At 37.5% G+C, this 16,014-nt stretch overlaps 1 protein-coding gene across 2 annotated transcripts in view; it reads right to left on the bottom strand.

The window, feature by feature from the left end:
* Positions 1-4,412: 4,412 nt before the first annotated feature.
* Positions 4,413-16,014, bottom strand: part of FHL5 (four and a half LIM domains 5) — a 32,128-nt gene continuing 20,526 nt past the window's right edge. For both annotated transcript variants that reach the window (XM_037059743.1, XM_037059744.1), the window contains 2 exons: positions 11,995-12,181; positions 4,413-7,440 (listed from right to left, as the gene is read on the bottom strand). In XM_037059743.1, the coding sequence (XP_036915638.1) occupies positions 7,277-7,440; positions 11,995-12,181 (351 nt within the window). In that variant the 3' untranslated portion in view covers positions 4,413-7,276. The remainder of the gene's footprint in view (positions 7,441-11,994; positions 12,182-16,014) is intronic.

The following is a 16,014-nucleotide window of genomic DNA, read 5'->3' on the forward strand; positions in this document are numbered from 1 at the left end:
GCATCATCTTTTAATTACATGGCCCCTCATTCCTATCTTTGGTATAAATCCAGTTGTTTAAACTGCTCATAGAATTGTAAAAGCAGTTGAAAAAATGATCAAATGTTTTCCAAGGCATTTTAGTAAAGATTTCACACAGGAGGTAACTTTAATTGATTAAAATTTCACAGGTAGATAAGAGAAGAATCCTAGTCACAGAAAAAGTAAAAGGAATAGTATTTTGGGGAATCAAAAAAAAAAGCTTGCAAGGCAAAATTTTAAAATTGTGGCTTTTACCACTGTCACAGAATTTAGATATAAGGAGTTGGGGAGAGGGAAGAACCAAGATAGATTGAAAAAAAAAAAACCAACTTTACTAAGACTTTACATATCACATAATTCACTAATTTTAATTATACAATTCAAAGATTTTTAGTAATTTTACCTAGTCATGCAACTACCACCATCAAGGTTTTAGAAAAACTCACCCCTTCCCCATGAAGACCCCTCATGCCCATTTACAAGGAATTCCCATTCCCAGGAAGCCACAAATCTCTCTTCGTTGGCCTCTTTGGAACATGTCATATAAATGTGGCCCTTTTCTGGCTTTTCTCACTTAGCATGTTTTTAAAGTTCTTCCATGCTGTGGCACATAGCAGTACTTCATTCTTTTATGATTGAATTCGATTCCACTGTATGGCTCTACTAAGTTTTGTTATCTATCTGTCAGTTGAATGCTTGTTCTCCTTTGGGGCAGTTATGATTAATGCTGACATGAACATTTATGTAGACATATATTTCCATTTCACTTGGGTAGATACTTATCCAGGAGTAGAAATCCTGGGTTGCATAGTTGTTTTATATTTAACTTTTTGAGAAACTGCCAAACTGTTTTCTAAAATGGGTGCCTCAAGCCAGCAGTGGGCCCGAGTCGCTCTTTCTCTTGTTCCTAATAGTACTTGTTACTTACTGTCTGCCGTGTATGTCATAGCCGTTGGAGTTGGTGTGAAATGCTATCTTGTGGTTTAAATTTGCATTTTCCTAATAACTGATAGTGTTGAGCAACTTTTTATGTGCCCAACACATAAATTCTACAGGCTCTGTTTGGATAATGCATTAACTAAGGTGGGGAACACCAGAAGATGAGTGGGATTTATAAGGAAGATAACAGAGCTGCGGGCTGTCCACAGTACATGGAGTTGCAGCTACCCAGAGGACGGAGAGAAACTGGAATGTGGAACTCAGAAAAGGATTTAAAGCAGGACACGTAGATTTGGAATTGTCTACACAGAAAAGGCAGTGAAATCATCAAACTAGATGAGTCTACTGGCAGAAAGAATGTAGGGCAAGAAGCTTGAGAATAGTCGGGAATATCTGTTTCAGAGAAACGTGTAAAAGATGGTTTAGCAGTGAGCTCTAGGAGACATAAGAGAGACTGGTGTTGTGGATGCTGTTGGTAGAAACCACATTTTTGTAACATGAATGTTAATATTTTATTAATGTTTTATAGTGTTATTGTATTATTATGTTATAATGTTATTGTTTTATTAATGTTAATATTTTATTGTATATTTTTGCACTTTTTCTTAACACACAAATTAATAAATTTAGCCACATTGGATAATATCATACATGTTGTTTTACAATGCTATATTTCTACTTAATGTTATATCATTTATATTTTTTTCATGTCGCTAAATAGTCTTAAATTTTTTAAATGTCTGCTTTTAGAATATTGCATTGTAAATAGGTACTAGAATTAATTTATTTTTTTTATTTTGAAACTTTAAGTTGGTTTCTTGTTAGTTTTTTAACACTACTGCAATAAACATACTGGTATTGAAATATTTGTATAACTCACCTAGAATTTTCCCAGTTTAAATTCTTAAAAAGTGGAATTTATTGGTCCAAGTGTATGAAAAATTTAAGGGCTTCAAGTTGCCTTCCAGGAATGCTTTACCCAGCAGTGTGTGAAATGATGAGTCAAAGGTACTGAATGTAAAAACCTTCATAAACATAAGAAAACATATTGAACATTATTTACTATTTGAGAGGACCTGTGTTTAACATTGTTCTGAACACCACCTGGTGGCCACCACCAGTGAGCATTTTATTTTTAATTTTAAAATTATTTTATTTTAAAGGTAAAAGTTATACATATTTAAGGTGTACAACAATAACTTTATATACATATGCATAGTGAAATGATTACAATCAGATTTGGAAAGAACAAGGGTAGGCCGACAATAGCAATATACCCCACAGCAGCATAGGAAGTTGAAGACTATGGACATTGGTGACTGCGTATCCATTGGTAGCATCTGAAAGTCAATTTCCCTCGAGGTGACGGATACCAAATTGTAATTCTTAAATCCAGAATTTGTCAAAATTTTTCTTCTGCCCTTTTTTTTGCTTCCTTTGAATAATCTTGTAGTTTTGAAAATTTTTTACTATATAGGGAAACAGAGGTTTTAAAGATCAATTTCATTTTCTATTTTTCAGGAATGTCATTTTTTAAAAATCGCTGCTCTTTTTCCTTCTCTTTTTATCCATGCTCCCTCTATTATTTCTTGAGAGCTTGGGTTGGAATTCTTGATAAATAGCTTCATAAATGATGCTACAGAGACAAATCAGGAACAGTCTGTCATTTGTATAAAGAAAGAATAAGCCTTTGGAATTCAGTGTGTGAACTTTCATAACGATCAAATTTGATTTTTGTTCCTGTGTGTTGTGGGAATAGTATTTAATGTCACTGAGTCATTGAAGGGATGTCTGTTGAGCTCATTAATGTCTCTCATTCAGAGAACCCTTTATGGACATCTACTTTGTAAGTTTATTACCATTCGTGGGAAAATATTTGACCCAAATACTCTCTGCTCCTTTGTGACATGGATCATAATTCTATCATAGTGAGCTGTTCCCCTTCTCAACCACAGAGAAATATAATCCAGCCACTCCAAATACACATAAGTCCCGTTCTTCCTTTTATAAGCTCATGCTGGAGCCTGACTCTTTTCTGTTTCTTTCTCCTCCTTTTTGACTCCCAAATGAAAAATGTTTTCGCCAACCCCATTTTTAATAGGATATTGGTCCTAAAGCCAGATCTGGAAAATTCTGACTATTCATAATTCTGAAAAAGAACTCTGATTCCCTCAGGATGATGCCTTTTTAGGAACATCTATGAAGACACATGAATGACTGAGTGGATGGACTCATTTCTTAAGTTGTCTTCAATTGGATGTTTCAAATGTAGACTTCTGGCATCCTTGCTTTGTTATGTTGGGGTAACAAAATCCACATACAGTAACTTTGGAGAAGTAAGATCCATCTATCTTGTAACATTTTCCCCAACTCTTGATAGAGCTCCCTTATCTCTCCCTGGAAAGAGGATCTCCAAGTTCCTCAAACACTTCTTTACAGTTATCCCAGCCTGCTCTTGAAATGTTTCTGGCAGAATAATGATCTAAAAGCCTGATGCTTCTGGGGGAAGGTGTTCAGAATAAAAGTAATATCTTAGCAAGTATAATTTCTCTTGATTTTCTGACTCTCTCATTGAAGAAACACAATTCTAAGGCACCAAGTTCACCACTTGAGTACCCATTAGAATTTCATTATACTTCAAAGCCTTGTGATTTTTTAAATGAACTAGAAAGATTTGGTGATATATATTCTTCCAAATATTTCTTTGTGAGACATGTTTTGACATTCAGTGAATTCATAGTCCAGTACAACTCTGGAGAGAACTTAACTAGTGTAGATCAGCTAAGTTTCACGAAGGCTTGTGTTACAAACATAAATTTTGTTTTAGATAAAATAAAAAAACTTTTAACAGTTCCTCCAAAATAAAAATAATAAGAAATTAACATACTTTCTCAGTAAAAACTGGAAAATTCGATTGAAGTGAATTACTTGTGATACAATGTATTTAGAATCATAAAAATAATAATTAGAAGTAAAGTAATTCTTAGTTTAGGATATTTAGAAAAGCTGATCACTGTAAGAAAAACCACAGATGTGGTTCACAGGACAGGCATTGATGTTTGGATCAGACAGAATTCAGTTATGCCATTTTTTCATTAAAGCCTTGAAATTTTGTCTGAACAGATGGTTTAGGTGTTGTAGAACTGGATAGGCCAACAAGATGAAAGTCATCGTGCTCCTTATGTAAGAAGTAGAAACACTACAAAATCATTCATATCTGTTCTGTGTACTACACAGTTAATGTAAAAACTAAATACCTAAAATTAATATCAGAAATATATACTATGCAAATTTATTTAGCATAAAAATGTTTGAAAATCATGATTTGTAAATTAAGTAAAAACTATTTGTAAATTAAGTAAAAACTCTAAATGCCTTTGAGAATAATTTATGGGCTCAATTAACTATAAATCATTTTTATTTAAAATATGATTATTAGTATGTCAGGTAGATTAAAAATACATGTTACTTAAATTAAAAAATGGTGTCACTACCAATGAAAAATGGTAACATCAGACGTATTTTTGGGCTGACTTTTCATTTGTGGTACAGCATACAACAGGAAGTTTTCTTTGTATAGTTATATTGACTACGTAAGTTTTGAACTCACAACAGTAGCATTGTCACACTTCATTTAACCAATAGGTCTGGATTGTGCATTGGTAAGGTGCAAACGGAGCCCTTGGGCGCCCTACCTGTTAGCATGGAGGCAGAAATTCTTTTCTGCATTTTTGTCATTTCTAATCACATGACAACATGAAATACTTTGATTTGTTGTCTTGCAGATATAGCTCTTATTGATACCTATCGTTTCTCACTTGCATCGCCACTAACTGCACGCATGAGGAGGCCTCAACTGTGGACCTCGCCTTCTTCAGTTCTAGGCCACGCCCTCTTCAGTTCTAGGCCACACAGAATCTTCAGCAGGATCTTTTTCAAACTCTGCTGTGTTTTCTTTTACTTAAGAACAGTTCATAACTTTCTATTGTACCTTATGTCAAATATAAACATTTTATAAAACGTAAAGGAGAGTTAACATTCTCCTCTCATCTGACTCTTTCCTTTTTAGCAATCTCATTTCTTCTTGCTCTCTGGGGCAGTTTCTGTTGTGCCCAGGCCATCTGGCTCTTTTTAGCACAGGACTTGCTTGTGCTTCCTACCCCTGCAGATGTGGCTCTTTGAATCCCTGGAAGCCTGCTGCTTTTCCAGGCCGCCAATTCCGTCTTTAAATGGGGCCTTTAGAGAGCTTTTTCCTTGACTGACCCCAAATCGGTTATAGTATAAGGTCCGTGACACTTTTTATGAGCTGTGTTTATCTGACATTCCCAGCTCCAGAGCCTGGCCGCCCCTCCCCTGGCCTCAGCACCACCACTGAAGGCTGATCCGCCCCCTACACGCAGCAAAATGCCCCAATAATGCCAATTGTTTAATTAAGACAGCATTACATTTTGTATGTTTATATAGAATTGGTTAACTGAGTTAATGTTACATGTTGTGTATCTTTCCAGTCTTAGAATGCCTTGGCTTTCTAAAAATGTCATGCTTTGTTATTTTCTAGGTCACAGAAAAATTGGCATACTTCGTTCCTTATGTGAAGTTTCAAACAAATCAGGAAAAAATTGATAGTTGTTCCTACATTTTATAAAGTGAATGTGGAAAAAAGACCTTGGCATTGTTATTACAAAAAAAAAGGCAGACAATTACTATTTTCAAATAACGTATGTAGCCTGACCTTTTATTAGGATCTCTAAATTGTTAGCATCTCCAAATGTCCTTGCATTTTAAACTATTTCAAAAATTGTGTTTCCATAACAATTTTAATTGGATCCCTTGTGATGCTATTTTAATCATGGTAATCAGCCACAACATATAATTAGATTTCAATCAGAAAGTTTAATGCTATGTTATAATCTGAGAGTAGATACATAAAAATGTTATGCCTTTGTGCGTTTCTTCTCCCGACCTCCCTCTACCCCACTCAAGTGGACTGAAAAAGGGAGCAGAGGTTGCTTTCCATTTGTCCCACACAATGGGAAAAATATTGTCCAGGGGCAGCTAGACTTCACCAGAAGTCTATTACTTCCCTTATGACCAATAAAATGGACTTATTTGTAGAACGGCTGCTTTGGGCTGTGAATGCACCTCTGGGGCACGGTCGTCATGGGTGGGGAGGGCGGCGCGGGCGGCACAGCAGCGCGGGTGTGGAGGGAGGGTGGGAGGGCTCCCTTAGAGCTTGTGTGGCTCTCCGGGTCCTGAATCACCAGCTGTGAATTGTTCTTTTTCAGTTCTTATTATTACTAGCTGTCTTTAAAGCCCGCTTTTATGGTCTTCCATTAATCATCAATGTAATTTTAGAAGTCAGAATGCATGAGGCTCAGAGCTAATTATGCATTCTATTATGCCTTTAGATATCTGGATGAAAGTCGTGTTCCAACACTCAATCCCTTCCCTAAAACTCATTTCCACAAGTGATGATTTAATGATCTATTTACTTTAAAGGTTTGCCTTTGAGGACAATGATTATCCTGGTTAGCCCATTTGAAAGAATAGACATTTTCTTTCATGAAAGAAAGTAAGCCTTTAGAAAAATCATGTGGGCTTTGAAAGCACATTTAATACAAAACGTGTTGAAACCTGTGGGTTGACTATCCCCAGGTAGGGAGGACCCCCTGTACCTCTAACATACGAGAGCCACAGCGCCTACGAGCCTCAGATTCCGCTGCTGAAACATGGGCACCAACCCGCTGTGGAAGCAGTGTGGCCGAGGGCAAATTGCAGCTTTGGTGTCCAAGTCAGTATGTGTGAGTAATAAAAGAAAGATAAAATGACAGAATTCTTACACATGATGATTGCTTATCAGTTTTCCCTGATCGCTGTCGTCCTACTGTTCATATTACATTATGTAAAACTGGCTCAGTAGGAATGCAAACCTATGCCTTTTAATTTGATCTCTAATTCCGTTTTTACTCTGCACCTTTGAGAAACATCTGTCTTCAGTAATAACTTCCATGACTTCTTTGTATAGGTCATATACCTTATTACAATAAAGACATAATTTTCTATGTTTCTAACAGCAGAGTGCAGTATTTTGCAAGGAAAGGTGCCTTTGTGAATTAGCATATATTCCTTTCTGTTAAACTGTGCTTTTTTGTGCTCTTGTAATACAGTTCAATCAGAATGTTTGCCAAAGCCTTCTGTTATGAACTCTACATTAATATTTTCTAAAACTTAAGTCAGAAATAGGACTTCAACCAACTTCTGGGTTTAGTGAGAACAAAAGCAAGGTGGATTCTAGGCAGGGAAGGACCGTCTCCTTCTAGATGTCAGTCTCCACCCCAGAGCCACATTTTCGGCAGAAGATCTCCTTGTTCTGGGTCAGGAAGCCTTCCCCCACCAAGGAGACTGAGCACCTCCCGCAGTTAAAGCATTCGCTGTGCCATTGGCGGTCCTGAAAGCAGATGAACTTGGCACCCTTGAGACCTGTAAAGGAATTGGAAAAAAAGAATAATCTTTTTTTTCAGTGGATAGATTGAGCATTCTATCAGGAACGCTTTCAGGAACTGGAGATGCAGCAGGACTATATTGAGGCAAGTGACGGAAAAAAAGAATGCGCCCCTATGGTTTTGTGTCCATCTGGGCATGTCACCCGTAAAGCTAGTTCCACCGTTGAGATCCAGTCTGAGTTCCAGTAAATTTTTCCATAATTACACAAGTAGGTAGCATTTGGATATAAAAAACACATGTTTTGGGAGACAGATCAGGACTGCTAGGATGGATAAGGCAGAGTGGTGCAGTGCAGTGGGAAGAGATAAAGTACAGATACCTTTGTCCTTTCTTTGTGCTCTGTTTTCTGAGAGGTAGCATTAGAATAAAACACAATAAAAGTGTACTTCCTGGGCTCACATCTAGTGTTTTGATGACATTCAGTTCTCTTCCCTCCCTTCTTTTTCCATGTTTAAATTTTACTTAGTATAAGTCCCATGGGTATAGTGTAGTTTGGGACACAATTCCCAAAAGCCCTGAATAGAGAATTTTATCCAGATTATCACATAGGCAGCCTAACCCGACCTTATCACCTTGCCCAGAGACAGCTCTTGCCCAGGCCTGCGGCAAAGGTCTGGGAATCTGATCACTGAGACCTGGTGGTCCAATGATTAGTTTCCAAGAAGTACTTTGTCAGACCACTTGGGCCTCACTTGGGCCCCACAGTGTTTCTAAGAAAGGTAGAATCTGAGTCTTAGTGAGACACTATCTCTATATCCTTCCTATGAATTAAGGGCACAGTTCAAGGAATTGATTGTGAGGAGTTGCGGAAAAGCAGAAACGTTCAGGAACTGGGAAGGGTTGGGGTAGCTTAAGTTTGTGTTGGGGTCTTTATTTATTTGCCAAGTTTTCTCTAAGAGAAAATCCTCTTGAGAAAAGCCTTAGAGAAAACCCTCTTGTCACCCATAGAGTGAAGTTAAAATAACTCATGTGCTAATTTACATAGAATTTCCAAATATTCCATTTGGGATGGTGAAGCTGAAAGAGTGAATAAGCATTCTATTTCAGATAAGCGCTCCTTAATTTGTTAGAATGAATTTTTATTTCCATCTTAGAAACATTATTTGATGTCTTTACATATAATTTACTAGGTCATAGATATATTTATATCAAATTCTTTGATTTTTATATAAATCAAAGAATTTGATTTTGCTCTGCTTTCTTTGATTAAATTTGTAGCATGTTATTTATGATACTATCATCACTTTCTAATAAATAAATAATAAACCAATTAACCCTTTTAACATTATTCAAAACATTAATAAGCTTACTACTAGAATAATGTTCTCTCTATATGAAAACTATCTCTGTTCATATGTTCATAAAATTAATGATTACACACCTAGCACTTTGATGCTCATGAGTTTTTCTTGAGTTTATTGGTAATCCTTTACAAGTGATAAATGTAAAAACAATTCTTCTAGAATTTTACAAAGAGGGAGAAAAACTGAAGCAACTGGTAGCAGGAATTTAAGAAAGGCTTGGCTCAACATATGATGTTTATGATTGTCTTCAATTTTAGATATACCTACTCCCTTGGGTTGTGAGTGTCCTTGGCAGTAAGAATGTCATCCAGGAAACAGGTCCTGTTCTTATCTGGCTTCATTTATCTATTCCTGAACATTCAGTAGAACAAGAACTAACATTCACTGAGCACTTGAAAATGAGTCCATCAATATTCTAAACCTTTTACCTCCTATTACTTCATGCAGCTCTTGCCTCACCTTCACACTGTAGGTGGTATCACCAACCCCACTTTGCACACAAAAATTGACAGGGAGATTTGACCATTTGCCCAAATACCCCAGCTGGTAAGTGGCAGATCTGGATTTGACCCTGGGCCATCTGGTTTCAGAGCCTGTGCTCTCAACTCCACCAAATTAGCCCTGAATTTATCTTTTGTAAAAAACATAACTCAAAACATTAGTACCCCTTACTGAAGAAATTATAGTTGAAACTCCTTGAGTCAAAACTAAGAGAAGTGAAAGAAAGTTCAAATGTGGTCCTGTTCAACTTCTTATTTCAAAAATGAGGCTCATGAGGACTTTGGGCGTGACTGTTCACTGGATGTCACACACTAGGTGGCGACAGGGGCATGACTGAGGCCATCTAATCCCTGGTCCAGGGCATTGCTCACTACATCAGCTATCATTCACCCTAGAAAGTTTGAGAATTAGTTCTATGTTAGAGGAGGAGAAAAAGTACATAGTTTAACCTTGAGTTTGTTCAGATGACTCAAATTCATTGTGATGGGATTAAAAAGTATATTTTAGGACTTACATATTTAGTTAATATATGGTAGTATTTTGAAAACATTCCAACCTAGTTCCTTAGGGACACATATTATTTGCATGAATATGCAGCTTTCAGAAGATAAATATATGGCATTATGAGAATTCCCTGTGATACATTAGTTAAAAATAGTTCAATTTTAAAAAAGTACTGCTGTAGGACTTATATGTATGTATAAGAATTAGATAAAAAATATTGAAGTGAGCTTGAAGTCTTATTTTAGTCTCTGGTATCTCTCAGTCACAGAGCCAAAAGAAGATTAAGATAATTAGTAAAAGACTGATCATTCTAAGTTAAATACACAGTCTTCCATTTGGTTTACTTTTGGGTCAGATCTCTAGTTTCTGATCATCCTTCTGCTACATGCAGAACCCTGTGCTTTTGCTGTGGTCTGAACCTTAAACAGCTGGGCTCAGTGATTGGCCTGCAACTGTCCGTGAGAGAAAAAATCTGTCATCCGTCAGAACTGAACCTCGTCAAGTTCAGGGCTCATGTGGACTCTTTGCAGATGAGTACTTGCCATTTCATTCCCCAGAAAGTTTTCAAATCCTTTTTGAGTCATTTAATTTTCTCATTTCCTCATGGAAACCCTCCCCTCACCTTTTTTGTGACTAGTTCAAGAAAAGCATTCTGGAATAAGTTGACTGAATCTGTTCGGTTGTGATTGCAGATCCTACCAAGTAGATTTTGGAGGTCCAGATACTATTGCATTTCTGTATACCTTATTTTCTAGATAAAATCAGTGAAGACACTGGCTTTTTCTCTTGACTGTAGGAATTGCAGATGTGGAAAGGGCAAGAGGTAGAGCGGAGTCTACGCTTTGGAGAATTCCAGCTTTGGAGTCTGATTGTATGGGATTGCCAAAGCAAGTCCTTGAAAGGGCTGAAGGAGGGTGTAGCTGAGTGATGACAACAAGTTGTGAGGAACAGAGAGGACACCCCCTAAATGATGGGGCGGCCACTTAGCTCCATGACACAGTGAGCTGGCTCTAGAAGGTAGGGGCAGTCTGCTCACCCTGACGGGATTTTACGTTACATAACATTATACTCTTTCCAAACATGTGCAGGCCAAACAAAACAAGCCTGCTGGCCTGATGCATCCTGAGGGCCACTGTTAGATTCTGAAAAATGTGCTGCCCCTTGGAGACAAGTAGGGCTGGACTCTGTGTACGCAGGCAACTCTCTGTCTCCACTCGCAAGGCAGTCGAAGCCTGCCAAGCTGGGTGTGCGGCAAAACTGTCCTCCTTCTTCACAGATTCATGAAGATTCAACTTTCATGCTGTGATGTACTTAAGGATGGAGGAGAAGGGGAGGGATAGAATGATCTGAATGTTACATAAACTAAAAGAGAAAATATAATCTTAGATTCCTAGGGACGGGGAGTTCTTCCACCTTATTCAGTGACAATAAATCGCCCAAAAGAATAGCTGCTGGGTTTCTCATGGGCCATGTTAGCGTTAGTTCTTTTACTGTGTAGCAGAAGCATTTTAGGAGGGTCCCAGAGGAAATCGTGTGTTTTTTTTTTTTACCTTGACAATCTACTTAACACAGTGATTTACCACCTATGTTATTCACAAATCACGTCACAAGTACTTTGTTTCTTCAGGAGAAGGACCACCTGTTTTACTTCATCTATTCATATCTAAAACTTACGGCAAGGGAAGAGAGAGTAAAGAGAGTACATTTGTTAAACTTCATATTAAAATGAAGTTTAATTAATTCCAATTTATCCTAATGAGTATAGCCTTGGGTTTTTATACAATACCTACATTTAATGAAAACTTTTCCCATTTTAAGTCCCCTTCACCCAGGTTTGGAATTAAGCGGGATTTTGATTTCCAAGTACCCCTCCCTCCCACTCAAATCCTTAAAAGTTTTGGCTCAGATCAGGCTTCCCCATGAAGATCTTCTCCAACCTCTCAGTTCATCCTGTTCTCTTCTTTCTCTGAACTATTACTTTAATTGAGCATCAGTACCATTAGGTTTAGCATTAATTACTCTCTACAGAACATAGTGACCCTAATTATACTATACTTATCTTGAATGGTCCGTGTAATATTTGTATTTACACATTTTGCGTTTATCTCAAAAAGGAACATAAGGAAAAGCTTACCCATTTTTTATCTTGCATTGTTGAAATGAACTATACAGCATTAACATAGCCACAGCTGTCTCGTGGGAGGGCTGTATTAAGACTTACCGGTAATGGGTTTGGTGCAGGCCGCACACTTTTTGGCATAGAGGTGGTCGTAGCAGTCCAGGCAGAATGGATAACCATCTCTGGACATGAACTCTTCTTCACAGAGCTCTTTCCTACAGCCACTACACAGAAAGCACTCTTTGTGCCATGGCTGGTCACGAAATGTTATCCCACCTGAAGTTATCACCTGCCAAAGGATCACAAAAAAGGTCGTAACTGTGGGGGCCGTGTTGTGATTCTACGTCCACAAGTGATTCTTCGGGCTCCCTGACAACTCTGTGTCAGGCTGTCCTTTTCCTGTGACGTTTTGGAACTGCTATGGGAAGCAGGAAGCTATAGGGATTAAATGGAACTGGTGATACATATCCTAGTTTTTCTCCCACAATGGAGCAGAAAAGAAGAGGGCCTTAATGGATCCAGAAAGATGAAAAAGAAAGTTGGTTGTAGCTTCCTTTGCTCATCTTTCTGTGACTTTGTTGTTGGTCTTCAAAGATCTGCCATTAGAACTAAGACATTTTCTATCCTGTTACAAGTTTACCTTTTAAGGAGGCTAAAAACAAGCAAACAAAGCCCCCCACCCCCCACAGCTTATTCCATGTTCCACAGTATCCAGCAGTAACAACTTTGAATGGAATTGATAAGCCCCATTGTCTGCTGATTTTGACTAAAACTTCTTAAGTGTTTTTTTAGTCCTCAGCTAAGGAATGACCTCTAACTATTCTCAACATCTCTACACAGTGGAGATTATTACCTTTACCCTTTAAAAGACGAGCAACTACTTGGGGTTAGAGTGGGGGTCACTTGCCAGGGTTACACAGAATTGGCACTCAGATCTGCACAATCTGACTCTACAGCCTGTGTGCTTAAACATTATTACAATACTGAGGCAAGATAACTTTGCAATGGTAGATAGTTAAGTTCATGTCGAGTGAATAAATGAATGAACACCAAGAAGAAGACGTGTTTGGAAAGAAATCCCAGGGTGACATCTAGCACAAAAGGACTACTGTAGGCATCTGTGTGAGTTTTCCACTTCAGGACTCAAAGTAAGGAACACTGGGTGTCCACTGAGCCTCAATGTGTGACGTGTTATTGTTTTGTCAGAGATGGTTATTATTCTTCTGTAATATAATATTTTTCTAAACCAGTTTAATCCATGGATTCTACTTTTTAAAATGCAGAGGTATCTTTATTTAGAATCAGATGGGTGACTACTGGACAATTCTTCCTGTGGAACAATTTTCAAGTCATAGCATCTTTCGGAACCACGCTATTGACTTTCAGCAAATGTGGGACTTGGAATGTGTTCAAGTCTTAGAATGACTGACACAACGTTGTATCTGAGATGGCTCGGATAATCTTTGCATTTAAATTAACTACATACAAAAATGTATACAGCCTATTCTAGGTCATCAATCATATCATTGACAGATTTAAAAAATGTTATTCGTCTGTGACAGAAGGCTTTTAAACAATTATTCTAAAGACATTTTAAAATCTAACAACAAATATCTAAAAAATTAAAGGTCTTTAAAAATTTTGTTTTTCCTAAAAAAAAGAAAAACTATACTAAGTAAATGAGAAACATAATGATGTGCGTGAACAGGAACAGTTTAAAATACTTCCTGCTGCCTTCAAATGCCGTACATGAGGCTCAGCAGGGTTCAAGAGGCCTTTCATTTGTTTGGTCAGATGATTAGCAGGCTATGCTTAAGAGATCCAAACTTGGAGAAATGTGTTCACAGCAAAATAAAAATATACACACCACAAAGACTGTTTAATTAGGGAGAAGGCACACTGGAACATTAAAAGGAGTTTGCTTGTGTTCCTTCTAATAGATTCCCAGAAGTGGGATTGCTGGGTCAAAGGGCAGATCCATTTTTCATTTTTGAGGTATCTCCACACTACTTTCCATAGTGGCCGCACCAATCTGCATTTCCACTAACAGTGCAAAAGGGTTTCTCTACATCCTCACCAGCACTTACTGTTTGTTGGATTATTGATCGCAGCCATTTTGACAGGTGTGAGATTATATCTCATTGTGGTATTCATTAGCATTTCTCTAATAATTAGTGATGTTGAACATCCTTTCATATGTCTGTTGGTCATCTGTATGTCCTCTTTGGAGAAATGTCTATTTCGAACACTAATTCAAAAGAACATAACCACCTTTATGTTTATGGCAATGTTATTTACAATTGCCAAGATATGAAAGCATCCAAAGTGTCCATCAGTAGAGGGGTGGATAAAACAACTATGGGACATTTACACAATAAAATAACTACTCATCTGTAAAAAAAAAAGAAGAAATTTTTACCCTTTTTGACAGTGTGGATGGACCTGGGGGAACTTTATGTTAAGTGAAATGAGCCAGGCAGAGAAAGACAAATACCATATGATTTCCCTCATATGTGGACTCTAATGAACAAACTGAACTAACAAGGAAAACGGGGACAGACCCGTAGACGGAGAGGAGGAGGACAGCTGGGGGTGGGGCAGAGGAATTGAGCAAAAAGGAGAAAGGACTCGTGGGTAATAGTGTGGTGATTCTTGGAGGGAGGGGAAATGAGTAGACTAAATGGTAATGGGAAAATACAATAAAGATTAAATTTTAAAAAGGAATTTCATGACAATCAAAAAATAGTCTACTTGTGATTATGTTCCTTTTGAAGAGGCAGGTGGGCTAAAATGAATCTAATATCCAGGCTTTGTTTTTTACCACTGATTATTTCCAAGATTTAGATCAAGTTTCTTTCTGACAAAGTGGAAACACAATGATTTTACACCCTGTACATGACAGCTGATGAATCGCAGACTACCCTATTGGAATCTTGAGAAGCTTGAATTCAAAGCTCTCATAGTTTGAGGTTACTTGTTGTGTGGCAGAAAATAAATTTTAGTTTTACGAAATGAAGCCTATGAAAAAAGTTCTAAGGGTTTGACTGTCAGTTAGTTTTGCCTGTTTGTTCTGTTTTATATATTTGCTCTCTGGCTGGGTTGAAACGAATTGTTTCTCTTTAGCTGGGATCGTCTTGATGAGAAACATTCATGTCCACCTTTCCTTAAAGGACCTGTGGCTTAAAAAACGAAATAGAAAATAACCTGGCATGCCATGATCTGTCTATGACCCAATATAAACATTTCATAAATTTTGGGTGGCCTCAAATTATGGCCTAAATATAGGACAGGCTCCCATAGGCTGGGAGCTCCCATAGGCTCCCATAGGCTGGGAGCTCCCATAGGCTGGGAAGTACCCATGGTTTGGCCCCAGGCAGCGCTTGGCAGGTGATTAACTAGAGAAGTTCCCCTCTGAAGCCTTACAGTGTCACAGAAACTTTATGTCCTGTCCCCAGTAAATGCCTTTAAGATATTTTCCATAAGTCTCATTACTATTTTAGGGTAAATCTTTAATAAATAGCCTAAAATAGCCCACTTTTTTGTTCCTCAAAATAGTGAGATAAATCCATTTTTGTTTCTAAATGGATATTGTTGACTCTGGTGACTTTTGGGAGCTTCAGCTGCCACAGGGTTATAGGGTTTGGCTGTGGCCATTAAAGTCATTTTCTAAGTCATGTTTCTGGCAGCCTAATGGAAGTCCCCGGGTATAGAATGTCATGGTACTATCATTTGTAATTTTCAACCATCATTTTAGTATAACTTAAGAATTACAACTTAGGGGTTGATGCCTCCTCAGGTGCAGTAGTATTTTATACATATATATATATATATATATATATATATAATATTTATTATATAATATATGTAATTTATTACATCTATATAATTACTTTGTGTGTGTGTTTGTGTGCATGTATGTTCACACATGCATTTAGAGAAAGTGGCAAAGAGCCTTCTAGCTGTCCAGATGCAAGTACACAGACAGTCTGAAGAGATCTGCCACAGTTATCCATGGGTTAGAAGTGTTTAGAAATCATTGTACTAATCCAATGTATTTTCATGATTTAGCTTACTTGTCACAATTTATAGTTCTATTTTAAACTTATGGTGCCTCACAGGTCA

The sequence above is a fragment of the Sturnira hondurensis genome, unplaced genomic scaffold (assembly GCF_014824575.4).
Source record: "Sturnira hondurensis isolate 20B ecotype Veracruz unplaced genomic scaffold, ASM1482457v3 Scaffold0011291, whole genome shotgun sequence".
NCBI classification, from domain to species: domain Eukaryota; kingdom Metazoa; phylum Chordata; class Mammalia; order Chiroptera; family Phyllostomidae; genus Sturnira; species Sturnira hondurensis.